This window comes from Mauremys mutica, chromosome 11 (assembly GCF_020497125.1).
Source record: "Mauremys mutica isolate MM-2020 ecotype Southern chromosome 11, ASM2049712v1, whole genome shotgun sequence".
Classification (NCBI taxonomy): Eukaryota; Metazoa; Chordata; order Testudines; family Geoemydidae; genus Mauremys; species Mauremys mutica.
Genome location: NC_059082.1, coordinates 35,287,098 through 35,304,841, shown reverse-complemented (window position 1 = coordinate 35,304,841; position 17,744 = coordinate 35,287,098). Strand labels below are relative to the sequence as shown.

At 43.1% G+C, this 17,744-nt stretch overlaps 1 protein-coding gene across 3 annotated transcripts in view; it reads right to left on the bottom strand.

The window, feature by feature from the left end:
* UBE2Q2 (ubiquitin conjugating enzyme E2 Q2) overlaps positions 1-17,744 on the bottom strand; it is a 227,408-nt gene that overhangs the window by 34,776 nt on the left and 174,888 nt on the right. For all 3 annotated transcript variants that reach the window (XM_044979262.1, XM_044979263.1, XM_044979261.1), the window contains exons 3-4: positions 4,611-4,715; positions 605-661 (exon numbers count right to left, since the gene is read on the bottom strand). In XM_044979262.1, coding sequence (XP_044835197.1) covers positions 605-661; positions 4,611-4,715 — 162 coding nt within the window. The remainder of the gene's footprint in view (positions 1-604; positions 662-4,610; positions 4,716-17,744) is intronic.

Sequence of the window (17,744 nt, the reverse complement as noted above, 5' to 3'; positions counted from 1 at the left end):
ATTTGAGGAGGGAGTTGCATATATGAAGTAGCTTATTAAAATTAGTATCATGTTGCTATACAATTACATTACCCACTTAAAGTTTGGTCTCTGCTGTTTCACACTGTGCTCCATCTCTTCAATATATCTCAAGTTAAGGTTTTTTTTAAAAATGGTTCAGCTGATTTATGAGAGTTAGTGATCAAATTTACTCTCAACATGAAGCCTCAATTTCAACTTGGGAAACTTTTTAGAACATAAACAAAGCCAGTTCATAGACTATTGGAAATAAGGGTTCACAATGCAAACTTGCCGATATGGCACAAGCTTTTAATATATTGTTGGAACAAACAATGAACAGATGTCCATGTTTTAAAATACAAAGTACCTCATTCTGAGCAGAAGACTTTGAGAAGCTATATTTTCATGGATGAAGGGTTATCTGAGAACACCAGCAAAGCTTTGAACTTTTTGGTCAATGTTCATACTGCAGCACTTTTCACAGGGCCATTTTTGCCTAGAATATGTGCATTTTGTTTTCATTAGCAATCAAGGCAAGGATCGTGCATTCTCTTGAACACAAAACATCAGATTTACAGTATAACAAATTCTCATATACACATACTTCACCCATATCTTCTTCCTCCTCCTCCTCTGACGTTACTTCTTCTGTCGTTCCATTCTGAAATACAAAATTAGGTTTCATGAATTGTATGGATTTTTTTTTTAAATTAGCATCACATTAGCAGCTCTGGTATGGCAGGAAAGAAATGCAGTACATATGACATTTACATTTACCAAGATTCACACAGGACTGCAGCTTAATCTAAATGGATCAAACAGAAAGGTGATGCATGCCCAGTCTTATTTATTCCATTACCAGGAAAAGTGGTACAGACATTTCTGTGCAAAGTCCAAGTTAAAATGCTGCCATGCCATTATTAGTTTAGCTGTAACATTAAAATCTAACAAAGTGGGAGCTTAAAAGGATATGATACAAGGATATCTATTTAAAGACAGTGGTAACCTACTAAAATGAAATAGCTTTCTGATGTCATGACAGTCATCTAGGTTTTCAGAACATTCAGAGTCCACATGGATATTATGATGGCCTCAATTAAGTCATGAGCTAACTAAAATCTGTTTACTTCTATAGTAAATATGAATTGTGCAACAATTATTGTAAGGTATTGACTATGTGGTTTAGTTTGAATTTTTAATGAATTGTCGCATATTATAGGGAACAGCAAGTTGAATCAATTCTTCAGTAACTTGCTGTAGATTATCTCAGGTTTGCCTCGAGCTTCCTGGTGTGACCAGAACTGTTCTGTGAAACTACTTCCTTTTTATGATGATCTAGTGACTTACAAGTCCATCCCAGAGTGGAGTTTCATTTTCCTTGTGTGTAACTGGGGAAAGACAGATACACTATGCAACTAAACTCTTGCTCATTTTTGGTCACATTCCAGTTTAGTCATTACTATATTACTGTAAGTTATGTTACCACATGACAACATTTGCTGTTCTACAGAAGTTTAGAAGCCACGTTGTTATCTTAACACATACAAATAAAAGGAATATTCTCAGAGCCTATTACATATACTTAGGGCTCTACCAAATTCATGGCCATGAAAAATGCATCACAAACCATGAGATCTGGTCTCTCCCCATGAAATCTTGTCTTTTGTGTGTGTTTACCCTACACTATACAGATTTCATGGGGGAGACCAGGGTTTCTCAAATTGGGGGCCCTGACACAAAAGAGAGTTGCGGGGGGGGGGGAAGGGGGTCGCAAGGTTATTTTAGAGAGGGTTACAGTATTGCCACCCTTATTTCTGCACTGCCTTCAGAGCTGGGAGGCTGGAGAGCAGCAGCTGTTGACTGGGAGCCCAGCTCTGAAGGCAGCGCCCTGACAGTGGCAGCACAGACGTAAGGGTGGCAATACCATACCATACCATGACATACATACTTCTGCACTGCTGCTTTCAGAGATGGGTGGCTGGAGAGTGGCAGTTGCTGACTGGGGGCCCAGCTCTGCAGGCAGCAGCACAGAAGTAAGGGTGGGAATACCATACCATGCCATCCTTAATTCTACACTGCTGCTGGTGGTGGCTCTGCCTTCAGAGCTGGGCTCCTGGCCAGCAGCCACCGCTCTCCAGCTGTCCAGCTCTGAAGGCAGCGCCACCACCAGCAGCAGCGCAGAAGTAAGGGTAGCTGTACCACAAATCCCCCCTACAACCTTGCAAGCCCCCCCCAATCCTTTTTGGGTCAGGACCCCTACAATTACAACACCATTACATTTCAGAGTTAAATAGCTGAAAACACAAAAGGAGAAAGCCATGTCAGATTTAGGCAAAGGCTCTGTGAGATAGGACCAAGATGTTATGTGCAACACACGGGGAAGCAGAAAAGTGACTCAACTTGTGGTGGGCAATAGTCAGACAGACAAGATGAATACAAATTATTTAACAAAAGATTAGACTAGCTAAAGCAGGAGCCAGTTAGGCTGCCTAAGCAATTTGGCTATGGGGATCAGAAAGTGGAATGGGTGAATTTTTGAAGCATCAGAGGAAAGAGCAACAGGATGGCACAGCCTGGACGTTTATGTATTTGGGTGGAGAACGGAGGAGTTGAAAATTCCAGGTAAGAGCCCATGCTGACAGGGAGAATGGTGGGGTTAACTGTAACAAAGCATCTGGGAAGAAAGATATGCTCAGTTGCGGCCCTGGGGAGCCTGAGATAACAAAACCATCCAGGCAGAGATGTCTAAGACAGCCAGATATGACATCCAAAGTGGAGAAGTACACTTGAGTAGACAGGCCCATGTGAGTGGAATATCTCAGGGTTCTATTTTTGGACTCCTCTTCCAGAGAAGGAGATGCCACCAAAGAAACCACTGACAAAGTCGCTGGAGAGGTAAGAGGAGAACCAGGAAAGAACAGTAATGAAAGCTAAGAAAAGGCAGGTTAAGAATCAATAGTATTAGAGGCACATGAGAGATCAAAGAGGACTAAACATAGGCCCCCTATGACAGCCAGAAAGAGAATGAGTAGTGACATCAATTTCCATGAAATGGAGACGGTGGAAGGTAGATTACAGTAGATCCAGTGGTTTGAGGTGAGGAAGTTAATGCAGTGCTTGTAGGCAGACTGTTTAAGTTGAAAGATGAAGTAGAAGGGGGAGGCAATTGATTAATCAGAGTCAAAGCTTTTGTTTTTAAGATGATGTGGCTTACCAAAGCTTATTTGACCCTTTCCATTCTGTGTACAAAGGAGACTTTTATGGTTTAAGATGAGAGGCTGGCTGTCAGAGGAGTATGAGTCGGAAGAGAATAGGTGAGAGATAAAGATCGGTTACTAGCAAGAGCAGGAGGGTAGGAATAAATGAAGATAACAAAATACAACTCTCTCCTTGAAGATGAAGAAGCATGTTAGATGAGAAGAGGGGACTGAGAAAGCAGTTGAAGATGGCAGACAGACAATGGATTCAAGGAGGAAGTAGTAGAGTCATTTGGGGAGCTAGACAGTAATGGCAAAAGATTAAGGGAAAGTCTGCATTGTCAGAAGTTCTCTAGATTTTTCTCCAGAGATTTCAATGCCATGGGAGACAATACGGGTCCTGGCTGGAGCGAAGTACATTTGTGGAGAGGGGTAGCGGTGGCAGCAGTGCAGTTGGTGAAAGTCAGATTGGGAGGACAGACTAGAGATGTGAAGGGCAACAAGAACAGTGGAAAATTCAGAGATGTTGATAGTCTGAAAGTCACAAACGACAGTTGTGGGATGCTGATGTATTGGCCTGAGATCAGGAATTCCGCAAGAGAGGTAATAGAGAGAACCATGCTTAGTGAAGACTAGGTCCAAGGAATGGCTGTCATTTCATATGACAGAGCTGAGTCAGGACTGAAGACCGAATGAGATGGCGAGAGAAAAGGTAGAAGGCCAATGGGTCAGATGAGACAGTCAATATAATAAATTAAAGTCACCATGGATAAGAATAGATGACAGATGAAGAAGAGAGGGGAGCCAGGAGTTGTGAGGCAGTAGGTGACAGCTGAGTGGAAGGGGAACGGTGGAGTTAATTTTGACAGATGAGCCCAAAGGATGGCAAATAGACAGGAGGAGAACAACAACATAAAAAAGGCAAATCATTGTCAACATGCCTCTTGCTAGATGCTTCGGGGCATGGAGTGATGGAGAAGGAATGTCCTTTGTTCACTAAGAGTAAGAGTATGAAAATAGTTACTCAAAGTTGTTCCAGAAGCATGGAAAATATTCTACATGGGTTTTTTGAGTCCCCAAACTAAAATCTTGGGCCAAGTTCACAACTGACAGTCCGAACACTTCCCCACAACCTCTCCCTCATTTGGAATTGGGATAGGGGTGGGGGGGAAGAGAGAGAGGGAAGGGGGAGCTGTACATTATTCTGTCAGTGATAGAAAAGGTAAGTAAATCCTACAACAATATTAAAAAGGAAGGACAGGTGCCCTAAGTTTTGGTATAAAGCAATAGTGCTGTGTGTCCAAACACTGGCTACTTTAAGATCATTCCTTTCCTTCTTGCTGTATATAATCTTGTTAGAATTAAAGAACAGGCTTTTAATTTCCAATAGATGTCTAGATCTTTTGGATTTACCTGTCCTGTTGGTAATGGCTGATCTAACATCTCAACATCTGGATGTTGAGGAAGGTTGTATAATCTGCAGAGGTCACATATCAATCGCTTCAGTTGTTGAAGAAGCTATAAAAATTAAAAAGACAAAAGTTTTATTTTAAACACAGTTTAACACATTTCTAAGTTTCTACACTGGAAGATACTGAACATTCAGCCTGTAATTTTAACATATAAAAGTACAGAACTAAGTCCACACAGTATTAAGTCTACAGAATGGTAACATGAGTAATTAAGTTTCAGACACTCATTTCTCTAGAATGATCACACTTCTATAAATTCCTAAATCAGAAAAAACACCAGCATGGCAAGTCAACAATGGAAACTGTAGAAGCCTTCTGGGTTTCACAGCTCAAGTATCAAATTTGTGCCAGCAACATCCATGAAGCTGCTCTACTCTCAGAGCAGTGAAATGGATTACATCTCAAGAGGCACAATCTATCTCCCAGCTTCTTGTCTTGGAGAAATGTGCTTTTTAAATATGAATGCAGCCTACTACCACACAGCCTAGAGCCATGTGGCCAGGGCCTTACCCCAAAGTGGGTTGAAAAAGGGTAACACACCCCTGGAGCAGTGGGAGCTAGCAGTCCCAGCATAAGCAATGAGACTGGCCCTTGTGCAGGGATAAGAGGAAGAGTAATCTCCTCTCCTCACACCGGTCCTCCTGTAATAGGCTCAGGCATAATCTCAGCCCAAATTACTAGAACTAGTGGATTCCAGTAGTTAATGTGCTATTGATTACTGTATCTTGCAATAAAGTTATAATATGTAAATGAAGAGATTTCACATGGTCATGGTATCCACAGCATAGGCTTCAGAACTGGGAGTGGGTGAGGCCACCGTGATCATGGTCTGACCACCTTTTGGCTGGGCCAAACCTTAGTGACAATGCGACTGAGTGGTGTTGCAACCAGGCACATGGATTGCCACACCACTCAGATTTTCACCAGGTCACACTCATTAAAATTCACAGGGGGCAGGTGTAGATATTCATGGCTCATGTCAGGCTGCTGATGGTGGAGGAAGGGGAAGAGGAGGGTCAGGTGTGGGGGGCGAAGAGGGAGGAGATCTATGTCTTTTCCCACTTCCCTGCATAGAATAAATTCCTTTATTTCTCCATGTGAGGAATAGTGGCATTAATTTTGCCTCTTACCACTACACTTGAATTGTGCGCATGAATTCATTTCCATGATTACTAACATTCCAAACCTCTGAGCAACTCAATCACAAAATGTTTCCTTCCTTCCTCCTTTCCAAGCCCTCAAACAACATGAATTAGGCAAAGAAGCAGGGATTGCAGATAATATATTTGCTATATGATCAACAAGGGCTATGCACTATAATACAGAAGATGAAGTCTGAATAAGGTTGCCAATCCTCCAGGATTGTCATGGGGTCTCCAGGAATTAAAGATAAATCTTTAATCAAAGATTACATCATGTGACAAAACCTCCAGGAATATGGCCAACCAAAGTGGCAACCCTACCTGCAGGAGCTGGAGATAAGGTACTAAATTGCAGCCAGGAATAGATCTCCCTTCTGCAAGATATTAGGAAAAAAGTTTTCCTGCCACTTTCAGAGTGCAAAACAAGATATCTGTTTACACAGGTCTTCCTGCAGTAGAAACAGCTATTTTTAGGCCAAAAAGCCCCAATTCCCTTTAAGTATTTCCCTTTAAGGAGGCAATCCAGCTTCATCAAGGGTGCAGAAGAGACCATCAGTCAGGACAATGCAGATACTTCAATTAGTTTATTTTGGTGTTTAGATGCCCTGGTGATTAGTAATTATATTTCTTTACATCGCTAGTCCTGGAATTGGCAACCATTTTAAAGATACAAGGCCTTGTGATTAGCTGAGCTAGATACACTTTACTTATCCCACTGGAGCTGAAAATCCAGGTTGTCCAATGGCACAAAGCACTTGTTTCTAGCTCAGACTAGTAGCAAGACAGTGATTTTTAAGAGACCTCTTAGCTGACAGAAAAAGCTGCTTTCAAAAAGTTTATAAAAAATGTGATGAGTAATTGTTTTCCCACTTTGTACCCTGATTTTCCTTAAAAAGGAAAGTTACTTGCAGGCAGAAAGCTATGAATTACAGTACCAGTACATTAATAAAAAGTCTAAAATAGCTCTTTTGTATCATATTTATGTCACATTTCCTATGTCTCAGACTTGCAGGTCATCCTGACAACTCCTCATGAATAACAGAGGTCATGCCAATAAAGCCTGTGTACTACCACCATACATCTAGAGGAAAACCATGTGTGGCAGAAAGATTTTGGCAATACAGCTGGGAAGACTGCACTCCTCATGAGTTGTGCTATTTTTCTGCAGCTTTTTATTTTCTAAAAGCAGCAGACACTTCTATGTATTCTGAATATTAAGAGTCCTAAGGAGATTGATTAGTGGGTGGAGTGCAGATGAGGCAGCCAAAGGCAGATGATAAATATCACATGGATGTCGCTACCACATGTGTATACAGGGCCAATCAGAGGGGGGCCCAGGAGGGCCATTCGGCCTGGGCCTCAAACTCAAAGGGGGCCGCAAATTTAGACACTTGTTAATTTTTTGGCATTTGATAAGTTTTGCAACTTTTTTTATGCACATCCCTATTGGATCAAAATGTGACTATCTCAGCATAGAGCTGCAAATTTAAGCAAATAAGAGATGTGATTTGGTAAATGACAATTTATTTTGTTAACTGATATAGATTTAGTCATAAAGAGTTAAAAATGTTCATAAATATTAATAAAAATATATCAGTTCTGATGGCACAAAATAATATCATGTGTCATCATTTTTTATTTTTATTATGGCTAGTGGCCTCAACAGCTGGAAGTGGCCCAGGCCTGTCTGCACCTCTGAGAGGGCTTGTGTGTATATACACCTGGGAATAGAATAAAAGCACTAAAATTCAGGGATAAATGAGTCAACATTATTTAAAATTTTATTTTAAAAAGTTAATTTTATTGTAAGAGACCACTCCCCAGTAGGAGCATTTCTAAAAGCCCAAGAGCTGTAGTTAAACTTCTAAAGAGTCTGGTCATTTTTCACATGGCTATCTATAGCTTCTGAGCACATGGACTTTAAGGCAATGTCCATGCTACCAAATTATGTCAGTCTAACTTACATCGGCATACAGCCACTGTAGTTATTTAATATCACTTGTGTGCACGTGCATGCACTTGGCTTCTTGTGTCAGCGGTGCACGTCCTCACCAGGAACGCTTGTATCGATTGTATTATCAGTTTTGGGCATTGTGGGACAAATCCTGAAAACCAGTAACAATCAATGTAAGTAACGCAGTGTGTAAACTGAACAGTGTGTCAACCTAATTACATTGACAGTGACTCTACACTCCTCGGGGGAAGTGGTGTTATTAAATCAGCATAGGAAAGCACTTACATCAGCGGGAGCCAAATTTAAGCGAAGACACTTCAACAGCAAGATCCATGCAAGGCATCTTACGTTGACCTAACCCAGTAGTGTAGACTAAGGACTAAGATTTAGCTCAACTATTACTAATGGGGGCGGGGAACAAGCCTATGAGCAGCAACATAGGGTGGGGTGTGATTGCAGAAAAAAGAGGACAAAAGTCTCATTACTTCTGTTCTTGCTCCCCCCCTCCCACCCCTTTTTAAAGGGAAATAAAGGGGAGTATGAGAGAATAAAAAGACACTTTCTGCCTCTCCCCCTCCCATTGGGATACAAGGATGAGAGAATCTCCCAGTCAGGGGTTGGAATGGAGAAGGTTCCCACTGTCCTGCATCCAAGAGGATGAAGAGGAGTTCCTCTTTGCTTCCAGCAATTGAAGTGGGGCGCCTTGAAACAACTTGCAAATTATTTAATCCCTACTAGACAGGTGTGACATTGCACCCCATATGTTTATGGAAATATGCTTATGAGTGTGAATATAATGTAACTGGAATATGCTTTATGCAAAAGGTCTTTTGTAAGGTATCATTACTAAGCTTAATCTACTGAGTGTGTTCATCCTATTTGTATGAATGTATCATTCTTGTATCTGAAGCTAAAAATACGAAGTATTACTCTGAAGTCCTATTGTAATTATGCAAAGTGTGGGCCATTAATGGTAGTTTAGAATCTTGATGGCTCCCACTGACTAGGGCAATTGGTTGTAAATGGCTCTATTTACTTGCAAGCCTTCCTATGAGTCAGGCCGGGAAGAATGGAGGCTTGGGGTCTCACAGGACATGTGACCATGCCACCTGATACTGGAATCCATCTTAAACCTGGTGCTTTTCCATTTAGAAGGAGGGGTGGGAACCCAGAGAGACAAGATTCCTGCCTTGTGCCAAAGATATAAAAGCGGGTGGAACAGAACTATGGGGGCTGCCAGTCATGAGAAATCCCCTAGTTACCACCTTAGCTGGAACTAACAAGAACTATACCAGGGAAAGGATTGGGCCCAGACTAGGAAGGCGTCTAGTCTGTGAAAGAAGCTTATTGGAACATCTGAGGGTGAGATTTACCTGTATTCAGTTTCTTAATGTATTAGGCTTAGACTTGTGTGTTTTGTTTTATGTTGCTTGATAACTTTGTTCTGTCTGTTATTACATAAAATCACTTAAATCCTACTTTTTATACTTAATAAAAATCACTTTTGTTTATTAGTAAACCCAGAGTAAGTGATTAATACTTGGGGAGCAAACAGCTGTGCATCTCTCTCTATCAGTGTTATAGAGAGTAGACAATTTATGAGTTTACCCTGTATAAGCTTTATACAGAGTAAAAAGCTATTTATTTGGTGTTTGGATCCCACTGGGAGCTGGGTGTCTGGGTGCTGGAGATAAGTGACTTGCTGAGCAGTTTTTGGTTAAAGACTGCAGTTTTGGGGGCATGGACCAGACCTGGGTCTGTGTTCCAGCAGACTAGCATGTCTGGCTCAGCAGGGCAGGGTTCTGGAGTCCCAAGCTGGCTCAGAGGTAGTTTCGGCACATCAGGTGACAGTCCCAAGGTGGTCTCTGTGACCGAACCCATCACAAGAGCTATGGAAATAATGTACAATAGGCGTCTCATCATGTGCTGCTCATAGACACAGTTATCTCCTACTTTATCCCCTTCTTTCTGGATAGTAAAAAATACTTAGCAATTCAATAACACATTCCCTCTGGAGCAGCTCAAATTCTATTTCAACTGCCCTGTGAGGTATGCAAGTAACCTCATTTACGGAAAGAGAAACAGACATCTAGAGCAAATAGTTTTACTTGGTCACACAGAAAGGCTGCAGCGAAGCTGGGAACTGAACCCCAGTTGACATGTCAACCACACGGCAATTCTTTCCCATCCAGTCTGACTATTTCTAGGAGTGCACCAATGTGTCTCAGACACTAGCTCCCCCTGATAAGGATCACCACCACCTTCCTTAAAACCAGCAAGGTTAGCAAGCCACAAATTCCCCAGCAATCAGAACAATGTATAAAGATGCTGTGATGAAAAGTGTCTGTATTACTTGTGTGTGACTCAATTTCTCTGGCCAGTGTTGTACTGTGACCTGCCTGAATGCACAGTGCTAAATCAGAGGAAGCTACAGAAGGGGGGACGGAGGTTACAGAACGCAGCACGTGAGATAAAGCCATGGCAGAAATAAGTGAGCCTTACATACACAGCTTTAAAGGAGTTAAGGTAACGATGGTTGGGCCATCAAGTGGCAGGAGAATTTACCTCGCTGGCTCCATGCATGCTAGGATGTTTTACTCTTCCCAAGACTAAACCTGGGATCAAAGAAGATTTACAAAACCACACAGACCCTAGAAAAGGGAGGCGTTATTTTTGGGTGAGCTGAAAGAGACTGGCCAGGATGTATCGGTGAAAAGATCGACAGACAGTCAGAGACAGGGAGAAGGCTGCAAGCAGTGTAAGCTGCTTCTCCCAAATCAGAGATGTGGAATAAGACAAACCTGCCTGAGATGGGCATAGAGGCTAAGTTTAGGCAACAGACTACACTTGTAGGTCTGTTTTAAAACCCATTCTGGTCAAAATAAGCCAGGCTTTGTTTTGAAGAAGCTGTTTCGATCTCACAGCAAATATATACTATCACAGGCTCCCAAAGGATAAACCCTGGTGGACCTGCTGAATCAGTCACTGTTGGTACCCAAGGGGCTGTAACCCAATCATGGTCAGTGTGGACGACTTGTAGAATTCCACTCAAGCAAAGGTAGAAGCCTGACACCAGTGTGTGTTTGGAGGGGGGCGGGGAAAGAGATGCACTCAAAGAGCCATTTACAGGTTAGCAGTGACACTGATTCCAACAGGCTGGCAGCCTTTTCTTGCCAACAGATAGGCCATTAACATTTTCCCTGCTACATGCACTTGGTAGGGGTTGGAAATGAATAGTTCATAAAGTTTGATTTCTCTAGGCCACAGGAAACCTGTTTGTACCTTACCATGTTCATTTTTCTACTAGCAGCACAGGCATCAGAAAGATTACTACAACTTTGCATTCTGCCTTCTACTGCAGATGAGCTCTTCACTTAAGAGTCCTTAATCTTTCTCACAAATGAGGCAGCTGACCATCATGACTGAAGGATAGACATCTCTTGTGATTAACTCCTGTGTTCTGTTTCAAGGGCTTGAAAAGAAGACAGAAAAAATCAGCCACTATTCCAGAAGGAATGCAGCTACTTCTGAAAGGCATTAGAATCAGACAATTGTTTTAATTGGCATTAACCAGCAAGCAGCACAAATGGTTGTACTAATGCTCTGACAAGTCTAGGGCCTGGTCTACACTACGAGTTTAGGTCGAATTTAGCAATGTTAAATCAAATTAACCCTGCATCTGTCCACACAACAAAGCCATTTTTGTCGACATAAAGGGCTCTTAAAATCTATTTCTGTACTCCTCCCTGACGAGGGAAGTAGCGCTGAAATAGACATTGCTGGTTCGAATTAGGGTTAGTGTGGACGCAATTACACGGTATTGGCCTCCGGGAGCTATCCCACAGTGCACCATTGTGACCACTCTGGACAGCGATCTGAACTCGGATGCACTGGCCAGGTAGACAGGAAGAGCCCCACAAACTTTTGAATTTCATTTCCTGTTTGCCCAACGTGGAGAGCTGATCAGCACAGGTGACCATGCAGTCCCAGAATCGAAAAAGAGCTCCAGTATGAACCGTACGGGAGGTACTGGATCTGATCGCTGTATAGGGAAATGAATCCGTGCTGTCAGAACTCCTTTCCAAAAGACGGAATGCCAAAACATTTGAAAAAAAATCTCCAAGTCCATGATGGACAGAGGCCACAACAGGGACTCGCAGTGCCCCGTGAAACTTAAGGAGCTGAGACAAGCGTACCAGAAGGCCAAAGAATCAAATGGACACTCCAGGACAGAGCCGCAGACATGCCACTTCTACGCTGAGCTGCAGGCAATTTGGGGGAGGGGGCGGTGCCCCCACTACCCCACCCCTGTCTGTGGACTCCAATGTGATGATGGGATACTCTCAGTCGCCATGCCTGAGGATTTTGCGGATGGGGAAGATGAGAAGGACGACGACGACAATGGGGAGCTTGAGGAGAGCAAACAGCACGCCGTTCTCCCCAACAGCCAGGATCTTTTTCTCACCCTGACTGAAATACCCTCCCAAGGTGGTATCCCGGACCATGAAGCCATAGAAGGTACCTCTGGTGAGTGTACCTTTGTAAATATAAAACATAGTTTAAAAGCAAGCGTTTTTAAAATGATTAATTTGCCCTGAGGACTTGGGATGCAGTTGTGGCCAGTACAGCTACTGGAAAACTCTGTTAACATGTCTGCGGATGGAGCGGAAATCCTCCAGGGACATCTCCATGAAGCTCTCCTAGAGGTACTCTAAAAGCCTTTGCAGAAGGTTTCTGGGGAGAGCAGCCTTATTTTGTCCTCCATGGTAGGACACTTTACCACGCCATGCTAGTAGCAAGTAATCTGGTATCATTGCATGACAAAGCCTGGCAGCGTATGGTCCTGGTGTTTGCTGGCATTCAAGCAACATCCGTTCTTTATCTCCTCAGGAGAGTGATATCGTTCATGGTAACCTGGTTGAAATACGGGATTTTAATTAAGGGGACATTCATAGGTGGCTGCGAGGGAGGGGCGACTGACGACTGTAGCTATCCCACAGTTCCCGCAGTCTCCGCCAACCATTTGAATTCTGGGTTGAGCTCCCAATGCCTGATGGTCAAAAACATTGTTGTGGGTGGGTACATGTCGTCAGCGCCCCCCGTGAAAGCAACTGGAAAAAAAATCATTTCTTGCCTTTTTCCCCACTGTCACCATTATGTCTACTGGATGCTGCTGGCAGACATGATATTGCAGCGCTACAGAGCGGCATCCCCTTGCCTTGCCTCGTGGATGGCAGACGGTACAGTATGACTGGTAGCTATCATCGTCATCCCGTGGGTGCTCCTGGCTGGCCTTGGTGAGGTTGGTTGGGGGCACCTGGACAAAAATGGGAATGACTTCAGGTCATTCTCTCTAAGTTTTGTGTAATGGAGATTCAGTCCTGCCTGGAATATCATGCCAGCTGGAGGCTTCTGCCTCAGGCTGCTCTCCCAGTCGTCAGCACTGCACGGTCGCACCTACCCCAGCCTACCCCTTGCTCTCATGGCTCATGAAGCCTGGACAGTAGTAAGGAGCAGTCCAATTACAGGCTGAGCAAGTGCAGAATGGTGGTTCACTCTACTTCCCTGTAGAGTGAACCCCCTTTGATCTCTCCCCCCTTTGATCTCTGCTTGCAGAGGCAATAAAGCCATTGTTTCAAATTCATGCACGCTTTATTACTTCATCACACAAATGGGGGGCTAACTGCCACAGTAGCCCGGAGGGGTGGTGGAGGAGGGAAGCAATGTGTGGGGTTGTTGCAGGGGCACCCCCTAGAATGGCATGCAGCTCATCATTTCTGCGGGATATCTGGGGCTCTGACCCGGAGCGGCCGTTTGCATCTGTGGTTCTTTAGTAGGCTTGCCTGATATTCTAGGCAGGACTGAATCTCCATTAGATAAAACTTAAAGAAGAGAATGAACCTGGGGAGTCATTCCCATTTTTGTCCAGGCGCCCCCGATCAACCTCACCGAGGCTGGCCGGGAGCACCCATGACAGCAGCAGACGGTACACTATGACTGGTAACAGTCTTTGCCAACTTGCAGAGACAAGGAGCTGCTGCTGAGTAGCACTGCAGTACTGAGTCTGTCAGCAGCACCCAGGAGACGTACGGGACAGTGAGCTGAGCGGACTGCATGCTTGCCATGGTATGTAGTCTGCACGGGTAACCCAGCAAAAAAGGCAAGAAACGATTTTTCCCATTGCTTTCACGGGGGCGGGGGGGAGGGGAGGGGGCTGACGACCTGTACCCAGAACCACCTGCGCCAATGTTTTTACCCCATCAGGCATTGGGAGCGCAACCCAGAATTCCAATGGGGGGTGGAGACTACGGGAACTGTGGGATAGCTACCACAGTGCAATGCTCCAAAAGTTGATGCTAGCCTCGGTACTGTGGATGCACACCGCCGACTTAATGCGCTTAGCGGGGAAACACAAATGACAGTATCAAATCAATTTCTAAAAAATCAACTTCTATTAAATTGAACTAATTTTGTAGTGTAGACATACCCTAAGAGGAAACACCGAGTTAACAGCTCAAAACCAAAGAGGAAGCTGTATTCTGAGAGTCTTCCCTGCTAACACACACTAAAGAGAAACTCTGGCCACAGTCAGATACCTTCCCCTCACTCCCTTTGCCCCAAATTGCTACTCTGAAACAATCATTGTCAGCTTTCATCCTGCGCTATTCTGGCTGCCATGTCAAGCCATTTTACAGGTGAGAGAATGGACCTTCCAGTCTATCATCTGCTTTGTCCAAGTCAATCTATGTTTAGTGTCAGAGTTGTTTGTTTTGGGGGGTTTTGTTTGTTTTTTAAATGTACGGCTCCCAAATTCTCAGAAAATCTGGGCTAGATATTATAGATCCAGGCTAGCCAAGAAAGATGCAATCTCTAAGACAGAACACCCGTGACTCTTGTGCATTAGATTCCTCTTCCCTGTCAGGTATCTGAGTAGAGTCTAGATTTGAGAAGACAGAGAATCTTCAGGAGAGAGGTGCCATAACAGGATGACTTAGAAGTTCTTGGAGGGCTATGACCATAGCTGATGAGACCTACCCACCCCAACTTGTGCACCATTTTAATGGAAACTTCAGTTGTAGGCTGACTGAGACACCTCTCATATCTCAATACCTGACATTAAACTTAAAAGAACAAAAAGTAGATTTTCTTGCTAGCAGAATCTTACATCAAAAAAGATTCTGCAGGAGGCAGAAGGACATTAGGATGTTTTCCTAAAAACACAAACACCACAGGAGAACTGAAATAGTCTTACCATGATATAACTCAGGTGTGTGCAACTGAGTGACTCCAAGTAGAGCTATGAAATTATTTATATCCCTCTGGGGTTCTGCAAACTTGTTTTTGCAGTTGCTGTGATGGTGTTATAGTTCTAAGAGGTGTTTAGAGACATTTATTTCAAATTCCTGTGTTCACATTTTATGAATAGGACAATAAGTTTTATTTAACTCTGGCCCACACAAGAGGCCCTTTTATATGTTCTTTAGAGATATTCCATTACAGCACAAAGGCACAAGGAATTTTAGAGATCCTTAATTGTAAAATTAATGTATTCCCTGGCTCCACTGGGAAGCATAGTGCCTTTGACCACCTAGGAAACACACTGGATAAAAGAATACATAGCAATGCAGCAATAAGTGCTAACCTGCCACTCTAGGAAATAGCTAGAGAATATGATGGGGAGGGACAGCATGAAGGGGAAGAGGGAGAAAAAAAAAGTAGAAAATATCTTGCTTCATATGTGTCACACTATTTAGAGAAACATCAACTCTTACTATGACTGAAATATTGTGTCCAAGCATGTTCCATAGATGTTTAAAGTTTTAGCAGAACAAAAATGAAGCTTCCATCCTACATGATCCCTTAGTATACATCTACATTACAGTTAAAAACCTGCAACTAGCCCATGCCAGATGACTCGGGTTCAGGCTAAGGGGCTGTTTCATTGCAGTGTGGACATTCATGCTCTGGCTGGACCCTGGGCTGCATCCTGGCCCCAAATGACTACACTGCAATTAAATAGCCCCTTATCCTGAGCCCCCAAGTCCAAGTCAGCCGGCACAGGCCAGCCGCGTCTAACTGTAGTGTAGACATACCCTTAGTGATCCCAGCAGAAACACAGTTGCTACTGTTTGAATAATTTGTATGAGGGAGATTATATGTTCTTCACTGAAATAAGAAAATTCATTTAAAGTGTTTTAATTCATAAATCAGGACGTTTTAATATGCTCATAGTTACATTAACTTATCCACATTACAGACATCTATATTGTATCAAAAATATTTAAAAAAACATCAAGGTTGCAAAGTCAAACACTCAAAATTTCAGAAATGCCAGAAATAAAGTTGTTCATGCAACCCTCATTCGGCTCCCTTGTGCATATGAATTATGATGGTCTTTAATCACAAATTTCTGAAGTAGTATAGTTGGATAAATAGTAGTTTCCCACTTTTTAAACAAACAAACTGAAAAAAAAAAAAAGTGGTATCATGTGGAACCATATTGATGCCTAATTTGGGTCATCAGCAGGGTCCAGATCCTCAGATGCACAGCATAGATCTCTACCACTCTAACTAGTAGCTCTAGTAGTCTGTTTTCCTTTATGTAGATAAGACACTAGAAAGGGATGAGAGACTGTCAGTGGGTTTTACAGCTACGGACTGACAGAGGAAAGAAGAGACTAAGGACCTAGAACTGCACCCAGGAGCCCCAGAGGAGAGTGTGTTCAGACATCCTTCTGCCCCCTGCCATATACCCCAGCTAACCCACTCATGCACCTTCCCCTCCTCTGAACGCCTCCACCCCCACACTCCCTGCATTTGAGTCATGCTGTTTCCTCCTCCTTTCTGATTGGGCACCAGCAGGAGGAGCACTGAAAACACAGGAGCAATTGTCTCCCTGCTCTCAGTCCCTCTGCCCAGATAAGTACCCTCTGGCTGCCAGGAAGACTCCTGCTCACCCCAGGTTGGAGCATGCCTGGTGCTGACTGAACATTTAGAGACTTAACTCTAACAAGCCTCTCCTGTGCATGTACAAACTGCATTTTTTCAGAGGCTTACAACTTGACCAGAGTTGGGGGAAAATTTACACAGGGATAGCAGCAAAAGGCACACCTGACACTAGGGCCACCTCCCTACCACCTCTAGAGTCCCTGCAGATTTTCCTCAGCATGGCTACTTTATTCTTAAGCCACTCCCTGCCTGTGGTAGCTAGCTCCTTTCTTTTGTGTGGTCCAGGATGGTTTCCACAGACGCTAACGGGCTCCAGTTACTTCTGGGCCCTGCTTGGAATCCCTGGCTGTCTGACTAAACCACTCGCCTGTCCCTCTGAGGCCCTAGACAGGCAGTATATCCTATAAAACTACAATGGTGAGATGAACAGGTCACTGCCAGGTGTGACTAACAAAATAAGTAACTCTTTCCCTATGAAGGTAGCATTCCTGATGAAGTGCATAACCAAAAATCTGTGTTCACTCCTCCAGCCATGAGCTTTCTATTTGCACACACAAACAGACACTGTGCATATATGCAGTGCAATTCAACAAGACAAACCATGGACAAGTTTGTGACAAGTTTACTGCCTTGTCACAAGTTCTCATGTAGTTCTCTAAACTAGGGCTGTTGATTAAACGCAGTTAACTCATGTGATTAACTCAAATTAATTGTAATTAAAAAATTAATCACAGTTTTAATCACACTGCGAAACAATAGAATACCAATTTAAATTCATTAAATATTTTGGATGTTTTTCTACATTTTCAAATATATTGATTTCAGTTACAACACAGAATACAAAAAGTGTACAGTGCTCACTTTTTATTTATTACAAATATATGCACTGTAAAAAATGATAGACAAAAGAAACTGTATTTTTTAATTACCTCATACAAGTACCAGAGTGCATATCTTTATTGTGAAAGCACAACTTACAAATGTAGATTTTTTTTTTGTTACATAACTGCACTCAAAGTCAAAATAATGT